The sequence below is a fragment of the Ixodes scapularis genome, unplaced genomic scaffold, assembly GCF_016920785.2.
Source record: "Ixodes scapularis isolate PalLabHiFi unplaced genomic scaffold, ASM1692078v2 PGA_scaffold11__112_contigs__length_91849675, whole genome shotgun sequence".
Taxonomy (NCBI): Eukaryota; Metazoa; Arthropoda; class Arachnida; order Ixodida; family Ixodidae; genus Ixodes; species Ixodes scapularis.
The window spans coordinates 15,863,830-15,874,143 of NW_024609837.1; the positions used below are offsets into that span (position 1 = coordinate 15,863,830).

General features: G+C 47.5%; 1 protein-coding gene across 1 annotated transcript; it reads right to left on the minus strand.

The window, feature by feature from the left end:
- Nucleotides 1–6,299: 6,299 nt before the first annotated feature.
- LOC8043292 (G-protein coupled receptor Mth2) lies at nt 6,300–9,905 on the minus strand. The gene is made up of 2 exons (XM_002416183.5): nt 9,379–9,905; nt 6,300–7,890 (listed from the first exon to the last, which is right to left on the minus strand). The coding sequence occupies exons 1-2, from the start codon at nt 9,903–9,905 to the stop codon at nt 6,471–6,473; spliced, it is 1,947 nt and encodes a 648-aa protein (XP_002416228.3). The 3' UTR covers nt 6,300–6,470.
- Nucleotides 9,906–10,314: the final 409 nt, after the last annotated feature.

A 10,314-nucleotide genomic window follows, 5' to 3' on the forward strand; every position in this document is an offset into this window, starting at 1 on the left:
GTTTTTCGAAGGAGAGATTGAATGAAAACACTCGGTTTTGTCCTCGAAATTACAGCGCAACAAAGGAGTTTCTTGGTCAGTGGCGTTGCGTGCGAGTATCCTTGAGTCCCACTAGTTCCAGTAAACTTGCGTAAAGTGAAAAACATTCCAATTGAATATCGTTGCACCGCCCCTTTAAGTATACTCGCACGCAACGCCACTTTCCATAAAACTCCTTTGTTACGGTGTCACTTCAATGATAAAACCGAACGTTTCCTTTCAATCTCTCCCACTCAAAACTTAACGTAGCTCGGAGATCGCAGTACCCTCAGTGACGATATTTGAATTCCGCTCATAGATTGGACCCGAGCTTTGCGTGAACTCGGGCTCGTGATAATCAATAGCTCGACAAGCTTTCGGGTAATGGCCCGTGTCCAATCGCTGCAATGACGACCATAACAATGTTTGATACTCAGCGCGTGTCCTGTGCTTTACCAACCCCCAGCGCGTGGCTATGATTAACATTGGCAGCATATAACCGGCTTCAAATCACGAGGCCGCTTGTTCAGGGGCCCTATGTTGCACTCCACGACGACTAGGAAGTAGGAAGTGACGTAGGTAGGAACGAACGTATCTTAGCAACACCACGCATCGCGGAAACTCACCTTCTAACTTTGTGACGACATCGCATTTTCTTTGTTTTCTCCTGCATAAATTCGTCATCAGCGACTCCACCAATTGACATCCAAAGAGCGTTGTTGACGTCACTTCCCTCTCCCTGGTCGCCCTGGGAGTCCAAAAAGCGCAACATAGGGCCCCAGGCATACAAATTGAGGGGATGAAGGCTCTTCGTTTTTCTTTTCTTCTGCGACTTCCATTGCAATGGAAGTCGTGCGTGTGGTAAAAAACGAACGAGCGTTACACAGGTCATTAAAATCAGGGATCCGTTCTTAGCGGTATTTGCGCAAGGTACAAAAGTTGTTGCATCGGCCTTTTAAGTAGCGCAGCACGTATCAAAAGCCACGCGCTCCTCCGTTTACATTTCATTAGAAACCCATAGCACGCGGACATGACGATATTTATTGAAGACCAAAGCGTAGACTTCACTCGGACAGAAATAGTGCTGCAAAATATATTTTCACGAACTTATTTTATTGCACGAATATTCACGCATCCAACGAAATACGCTGAAGAAAGGTATAAAGTGAAGTAGAAAGCTCGCGTTCACCCGAGGTTTGGGACTGGAACCTAGGCTCCTGGGCTGCTAAAGGCTCGTTTGCACACTTGCTCGCGCTTAAGACCGGAGAGGCTTAAGGCACGTTCACACGGTTGCGACTGCTTTGGACAGTGCGCCTTGAAACCTCTTGAAATTTCTCATGACGAGAGAACACACTGGCGCGGTGGCGCCATCTACACGGTAACCCTAGAGCTGCATTCCACCAGAGCGAAGGCTTTGCGATATTTACGAGACCAAATGTATACGTATTGCGTATGAGAAGCAACTGAGCTGTGAAGTTTGGTTCGACAGCAATGGCGCAGGACAAGTTCGTCTGTTTCTTGCGCAGGGGTTGCGGTGACGTCAGAACGCCGAGCTCTGATTGGCTCGAGTGGAAAGATAGGGGGTGGCCAGGACCCACTATGTGAACGTCGTCTGCTCCTTTGCAACGTCGTCTGCTATTCAACAGCTGTCTTACCTTTACGAGCGAGCTCGACTTCGCCTTTCTGAGAGGACAGACGAAATAACTCGAGCGGTACGATGTGTTTTGTTTAACAATTAGCAGACACGTATCAAGGAGCAGAGTCAGAGGACTCACGGGCGTGGTGGCCGACGCGCCGAGGTTTGTTTGCTAACAACCGAGAACGAGGGTGGTTAGCGTCCGCAAGTTCCCCCCTTTCGTGTGCGGCGTCGAGCGTATCGCGGAAGTTATGCCGTAGGCTCTTTGACACCAAGAAGCAATTATTGTTTTTATTTTTCGCGAAATTTTATGGAAACTTATTTTTCTATGCCCTGTTATTTGAATAGACGAACACTTGCTTATGGGTAATCCGATGGACTTTATTAGCCCTCTCTATTTGCTCAAGCCACTTTTTATAAGCTTACTCGATTAACAAACAGGGATAAAAACACGCTTCTTCCTTCAGTGTAGCGTGCGTGCGGCCCCGAACATCTAAGGGCATCACATATCCGTTATTGCTCTGTATCGTGCGGCTAGGATCCGCTTGTCCCTCTAAGAAAGGTGCAAGGTGCAGAGAACCACGCATCTATTTAATAAGCTAGAGTCTCGTTCGTTATCTGAATTAACCAGACAAATCGCTCCACCAACTAAGAACGGACATGCACCACCATCCACAGTATCAAGAAAGAGCTCTCAATCTGTCAATCCTCCCAGAAATTTAAAATGCGACACACCGCCGTGAATGTGCCCACCACATCCGAAGACGCAGCATGTTTTCATTTCCCCTGGTTATGCTGCCCTTTGGACAACGTGTGATCGGAGCCGACCTCTAAATCACACAGGACAGAAGCGGAACGTACTTTTCTCTTTGTTTTTTGTTTTTAACCAGACCACGCCTACTCACGGCTAGAACCACAGCTGCTACAGCAAGTCCGCCATTGCCGACGCCGAGATGTGCGACCCCCCCCCCCCCCCCTCCCCCCGAGGAGGCGGAGCTTAGTATAACCTCCTCTCCCACCTTCACACCTCTTTCCCCATGCGCAGAAGACCGAAATGCGCCCACTTGAAAGGCGCATAGCCATCACATGCAAACCTTTCGCAACTCTGACATGGTCCTCGGTCAGAATCTTTGGACCGGATCTCGAGACCGAACGCTCAAGATTGGCCAAACGCTTACTGTGACGTCTTTATCTACAGGGTGATTCAAGGAGACGCCAGGCTCTTTAAATCGACCGCAAAATTCGGTTTCTTAACCTATCACGCTACGACTTTGTGCAGCATTGCCCACAGATGGTGCTTTTTTTTTTTGTAATATTTGCGAAGAGCGAACTTACCTGAGGAAAAAGTAAAGAAAGAAAAAGGCTTAGCTCCTATGGAAACGCAGCAAAGCCACCGGTCTTCAAACAACACGGCGCCGTTTCGCACGGGAGACAAGAGATGGCGCAAGCGGTCGCGACGCCAACTGCCGCCAACGAACGAGCATACGACGCTGAGAGCCGGAGTCTTTAGCAGACAATGAACTGCACTTTCTTGTTGTTACAGCGCCTGTTTTGTTTCTGCGACTGCCGCCGCCTGCTGAACGCGCGCCGCTTTTGAGTCGAAAAGATTGTCTGCTAAAAACGCCGGCTCTCGGCGCCGTATGCTCGTTCGTTGGTGGGGTTCGTTGCGCCATCTCTTGTCTCCCGTGCGAAACGGCGCCGTGTTGTTTGAAGACCGGTGGCATAGTTGCATTTCCATAAAAGCTAAGCCTTTTTCTTTCTTTACTTTTTTCTCAGGAAAGTTCGCTGTTTGCAAAATTTACAAAAAAAAAATGCACCGTCTGTGGGCAACGCTGCACAAAGTCGTGGCGTGATAGGTTAAGAAACCGAATTTCGCGGTCAATTTAAAGAGCCTGGCGTCTCCTTGAATCATTCTGTAGGTTACCATAATATCCCGAGCCTTCGCTCAACCCCGAGTCATCGCCCACCCCACTTTTTCGGCGAATATCGAATCCCCAAAAGAATACCTTGCGATTGCCAACGCCTACAAATACGGCAACGATAACTCCGCGATCCGCAAACATTCATCCTACCCGAATGACGCAGCCGCTCACCTTGCGGTTGGAGGACGTCCGTGGCAAAGCAAAACGAAGAAGGGGAAGACACTTGGCGTTGATTACGCATTTCCTCTCCGATTTTTGAAACCCCAAATATGGAGTACATGCGTTCGAAAACAAAACACTGAAGGTTACAAAATTAAACTTTGTTTTACTTACAAAAAATTTGGGTCGGACAAAAAAACAAAAAGTCGGAAAGATGACACAAGGAGTAACCTATTCAGGGATCGCGAGATCAGCAAACGCCCGCAATGTAACCGCGGAGTGTAAGGCCAAAGCCCGTCTCCAGCGAAATACGGTCACCGCAATCCCGCTCCTTCCCCCGGAACGTCGCGACCGCGGATGGTAAGCTTATGCAATGCTTGAGGCAAAGTCGACGGGTAAATAAGGATTTGCTGAAACGCCGCACGCAGATGTTTGTAAAGCGTCCCATTTCGAGCTCCGTGTTCGTGGTGCCGTGCATGCCTCCCAGCAACACAGCCCCAGCCCGCGTTGATAGCACGCCGCGTACAGACGCAAGTATGTATGCACCAAAGAAGAAAGTTGCGCAAGAGCCTTGTGATTGACAAGGCGCCGAACTTGGCCCGACTTTAAAAGTATTTGCCAACGCGATCGCCGGCTTTTCCACTTCTCCAGCATCGCTCTTCGTCGCTTCTTTCGTCCGCTTGTTCGCTCGCTCGTTGCGCCTGGTTAATTTTTCTATTTTCTCGTTGACTTCTATTTTTTTTTTTTTTTACTAACGAAGAGAACACAGCGGTGTCGGAAAACAAATGTTCGTGCTGTATGCCGATAGAAGGTGTTCATCACGTGTATGCAAGCAACAGACTTTGCGATAACAAAATGTTTTTTTCATGGGTATGTCTTGCATAAAACAATAAAACTAATTTGAGTTTTGAGTTTAATGTATCTCTTGTGCAGCCGGGATTGATATCTTCAAAAAATGGGTGTTTTTTTTTTAATGGTTCTCGTAACATTTTGTGCCTATCCACCAATACATGGCCCAGCCCACATTTTTATGAATATCAGGCCCCCGGGGGAGGGGGGGGGGGGGGGGGGGGGGGGGGAGGGATAACACAATATATTGCGGTAGTTTTTATTTTTTTTTATCGACGAAAATCTGCGTATTGTAAGAGTGTCAACTGCGGCAATGTTGATATAAGAATGCGAGGACTCCAGGCTTTTATTGTTCTTTTTACGCATATATACAATCGGACTTGTAGTTCGGAAAGGATCATAAGTTGTCAGATTACAACTCATGACGTCATGGCGAGAAAAATTCTGGTCAGGACGCTAATACTGTCTAGAAGACAAACTTTGTGCTTTTCGTCCACTAGCGTCACCCTAAAGCGCCCCCCTACCTCGTGTCAGCGTCGGCGCTAGTACGTCGCTGACGCTTTGATAGCGCTCGCCAGGAAGGCAATGCTTAAAGGCGACGACGCCAAGACATACCCGCTTCGACAGGTACATATTCTCAGCAAGCTACAGCATCCTCGTTACTAGCTGTTACTTTAGGAACCAAGTGATAATAGCGCAATGCGTAGATCTCGTCTTTAATGTAGTATCGTGCAACTCAAACATAATTAAAACAGAGCTGTAATTATGTTTGTTTCCCAGCTTCATGTCTGTGGACAAACCAATTTCGACACAACCCTCTGGGCAACTACCGCCATCTATGAGCTACGGTGGCAATCAGACAAACGGCTTGCCAATTGTCTGGTTGCCGCCGTCGCTCATACATGGCGGCACATAGTACAGCTCCGCTGCTCTTCCTTCTTCACCAGAGTGGAAAGACTGAAAAAAAATTTCTACCTCCGTCCTTAAACGTGGAACAGAAGGCGATTCATAGAAGCTGTACCAGGTGTCTTTACTTGTCGGTATAATATTAGAAATAATGGCGTCGCATATGCAAGAGGAGACAGGCCTCGTGGATGAAGTAAGCGTTTACGAATGCCGCATGGTTCGTAGCGTTCGTAGCGTATCTCCAAATGCCCAGCGTGTGCTTTTGTTCTAAAAAACTGCCAAAAACGCGTCGCTCAAGCCAAGCGACGACCACTTTCAGGCATCTAGAGACACGATAACTTCGGGAGTTCTGTAGTTTTCTTCCGATTTATCGTGCAGCGCCACGGTTGTATAATTAAGAGTCATGGCGGGTGACCTTCTAGTGATTCGATGAAAATCTGTAAGATGGCAATTAGATTTCTAGAAAGGCCGACGGTATTAATAGAAAACGGGAGTAGGTCTCCAGCACTAAAGTTTCCTACATTGGGTTGCGCAAGGTTTAGGCAATTTCGCAACAACCCTAAACCGGCGTAACAAAGTTTAAGAGGTGTCGCTAACACACGACGAACGACTTCACACCTTGATACCTCCAGCAGTGAAGATTTATAATACTGGTTATGTCATGGGGTGGTTATTTTTATTCCACCCTAACCTGAAAAAAAAAAAATCTCGACGCAAGATGGTGTTGGCGTGCGAAGAATGGTAGCACAGCCTGGTTAATACTGGAGGCCTATACTAAGCAGGGGGCGATGTTCACCAACAGAAGGAATATATCTGGTTAAACGCACCTTGATATTTCTTTAGGCTGCCACTGGTGAGATCCGAAACATTGGGAAACGCCCTTACCTGTTGGGTACTTACAGCGTCCGCTGACTTCATATCAGCGAAGGCCGAATTGTTCTTTAGATGCAACCGTATACAACAAGACCAATCAGTCAACTCTACAAGGAAAGTCTTTTGCTTTGCGGCTCCTCTGTACTGAACGTGCCGTTGGACTGTCCCACAGCGCTGGAACTGATCTTTCGTTTCGAAATAGAGGAACAGAAGTGTTTGTGATCCTTAAATGCGAAGAAAAGGTATACACCCTGAAGCCCTACAAGCACAATGACCAGAATATCTGTCACGGTAGAATCTACAAAGACACCTAAGAATCCCACGCCCCATGTTGCTCCCATGATGAGAGCCAATCGTACATACAATGCCATGTGGGAATGTTGGTTCTGCTGAACTCCATCTTTGAACTCGAAGTCTCGAGCATGACCTGTAGTCTTGCGGATGTAGAAAACAGTGTTCAGGTAGAGGACTATTCCTATTACCAGCAGTACAGCCATTGGCGCTAAGAAGTAGGTTATCTGGGCCCAGATGCTTCCGATCCAGCAGCTCGAGACACCGTACAGTGGTGAAACCAGAGATGTTGGAGCCAACCAGTTGACCATGGCTGCAACGGTAACGATGATCATCGGTGCACCCCACGCGACCACACAGTACAACGCCAAGGTCCTCTTGCGCGTAGAGGACAGGTTGACGGCCGTGATGCCCCTCCAGATGTCGAACGAGAGCACACTGGTCCAGAAGAACGTTGACAAGAAGCCGTAGTGTACCAACATGGCGGACGCCGTGCACACGGCGCGTGAGACCTTGAAGCTGTTCACAAGTAGAAAGACAAGCTGAGTCATGAGCAGGGTGATGGAAAGGCATAAGGTACACTTGGACGAAAAACTCCTGGCGTCTTTGTAGATGCTGAACACAACGACCTTCAAGAAAAGGCAGCAGATGGACAAGCTGACACAAACGATCGTGAGATAATTTTGGACGGTGTAGAAACGCCTGCGCTGGTGCCTCCGTGTCGTTTGGTTGGTGCTGTTTGCATCATGCCGCCGCCGGAACAGTTTAGGACGCGTCTTGATAAAACAGCGGCGTCCATGCTGAACATAACAATTTTGAGTTCTCAACACAGGGTGAAATATAGAAACTAAATTTGGGCCGGGTCGCCGGTGATGACCCCGGTGCCGGGAGTTAATAGAGAAATTGCTTAGCTGCTCCGCTGTTTTACACGACAAAGTGGAAAGGTCGACGCCGTTGCACATGGCACAGTACACATTTCGATACACTGAACTCTCTGGGTCTTGGGAGACGATGACCGGAGCATAAAAAGTTTTGCATTTTCTAACGATGCTTTCAGGGGTGCCATCGGGACAGGTGTCGTTTGGAGAGTCGCCGCATGGCCTTAGGTGCAGATAAGGTTGGTTGGTTATTATGTCAGGGAGCTGGAGATATGCCTTGGTTGAGGGAGGCTTTACAGTGGCATTCCAGAAGGTTGCGTTCACCAGGTCGTAGTTGCAAAGGGCGCAGTATCCGTTTCTGAAAGCAAAACAGTGAAGGCTTAATTGCATTTTAAAGAAAGCCAACACGATTTATTTCTTATCTAACTGAACTAAAAAAACAAGAGTTCACACAACAGTGCCTAAACTCGTTATAAATTGTGAGAACACATCGTAAAAAAAAACGTTAAAAATAGACTTTAACACAGCCTAATGATAGCTAAACAAAAGGGAGGGACGAGAACAGACATGTCTTTCCTCGTCCCTCCCTTTTGTTTAGCTTTCATTATATTGGTATTTACGTCAACACGCTTGTCCAACTCTCATACACTGAGAGTCAAGGCTACTTTCACGTGCAACTGTACTACTCATGATCACTGTAATCTACAGTTCATAGTTTGAAAAGAGAGGAAAACAGCATAATCTTTTTGTTTACCTTGACGAGGAAAATTCAGCTGCTGGTTCCCATAAGCAAGCTTCTCATTTTCTCAAAAAGAAATTTACATAGTTTTCAAGCATGAAATTCTTTTTTAAAGTAGCCCCCAATTCCATAATTTTGTACGTCCGTCCGTTCGCCCGTGCATTTTGTGCTAAATTTCGCAGAAAAAAAAAATAATTTCACGTGGCATGACGTCACGGGACCTAAGCACGAAGTGGAGAAATTACGTCACGTGACCTATATGTCCATTCAGTTTCCCCTCTACATTTAGCGTAAAAGTTCACGTCTTGTGAGTTCAACACCAATTCAATTTCCCGGCTATATTTAGCAGGGAAATTGACGTTATGTTACCTAATATCATGTGACCTACTCAAATGTTTCGTTTCCATCCCTCCTCCCTTTTTATTTGCTTTCACCCCTCTCTCTCCTAGGGTGTCCTTCAGATCCCTCCCTTCCCCTCACTCCTCCATCTCCACTCCCTCCACACCTATCTTAAGTTCCCTACCTCTCCTTCCTCTCCCGCATGCTTCTACGGTGCCCTCCCTCCCCTTCCTTGATCATGCGAAACAAATTCAGTTTCCCCTGTACTCTCTCCTCCCTTTCCTCTCCCAATTCCTCTAAACTCATTAAGTGCCCTCTCCCCTGCTCTATTGGTCAACCTTCCTCCTCCCCTTCCTGGTCACAAGACACAACAGTTCCAATTCCTCAAAATTGATAAAACAAATATAGGTTCTTCACTCCTGAAACGACAGTATAAATATTTCCAAGCAATTAAAGAAATTACTTCTAAATATTGCATTTCAAGCATTACGGTACTTTGAAGTTAAATGTCGTTGCCAATTTTATTATACCCTAACTTTCAATAAAACATGCACTTGCAATTCTTCCTCTTCGAGATGTGTCGGAAACCACCCTGTAGATGCATTGAACGAAGCCGAAGCCAGGAATATCAGCCATATTTAAAATTTACAACACTAAAGGAAAACGCACAAAATATGCCACACAGTCCCCTTAATCTTAGCGCTTTGCATCGTGTGCCTCCAGAACCAATTTCGCCCTTCCATCGGTTTACAAAACCTTAAAACTTACTTGTAAGTAATGTCACTGGAACTTGTGACAGGAATCTGGTAGAAGGTCTCGTTGAAGTGTCCTGGCTTTTCGCACGCTTCCCTCACATCATCGTTTGGCCAGCTCGGCAGACATCCAGTGACCATGTAGAGAAACTTGCGGACAGACTCATAAAGGTCGACGACAACGCAGCAAGATTCCGGGAAGTCGGCCTCCGCCTTGTCGATGCCCGTCTCCCAACAACAGTCACGGTAAACTCTGCAGTTGGACGCGCAGGAGCACGTCCTCACATAGGTGGCCTGCTGGCACGTAAGTAATGTCCTGTCCCCGCATCCGTTTAAGTCACCGGGGCACTGAAACAAGGACTCAAACACAGTGTCCGAGACGTCGGTGTAGTCTGTCTTCGAAACTGACCAGGGTAGAGATATGTTGCAAGAGGACTTGTCCACGTCTCCTGCCTCTGCCCACGCAAGAGTTCCCCAGAAGATAGCGAGCCGGATGCTGTTCATTGTCCAAGGTTTCGCTTGCGTCCAGTGTTGTTCCCTCATCTGAAGAAAATCAATAAGGTAACAGGGTGATCATCTTTCGCTTTTCCAGAACTCAAACTTCACGGATGATAGCAGTGCGAGACATGCAATCTTTATATGGTCTTAATGCCAGAGCTTGTCGTTAGCACCAGGGAGATTTGGCTGGGGGGAAAGCGCTGTTGTAAACACTTCCCTTGGCGGGCGACCTCGAGAGACAGGCGTACTTTACGACGCGAGGTTCGGAACGCGCGTTTTCTGCCGAGGGAATCGGAGCGTGCGTTCCGGGCCGGGAAAATGAAGTTACACCACCACCACCACCAGAACGCAGTGGCTCTGGCCGGCGCTGTTTACACGGCGCGTTTACATCGGTTTAGTCTTTCTCGCCTGAGTGTGGGGGGTCGCGGCAGAACGGCAACGTCAGACCGCCACT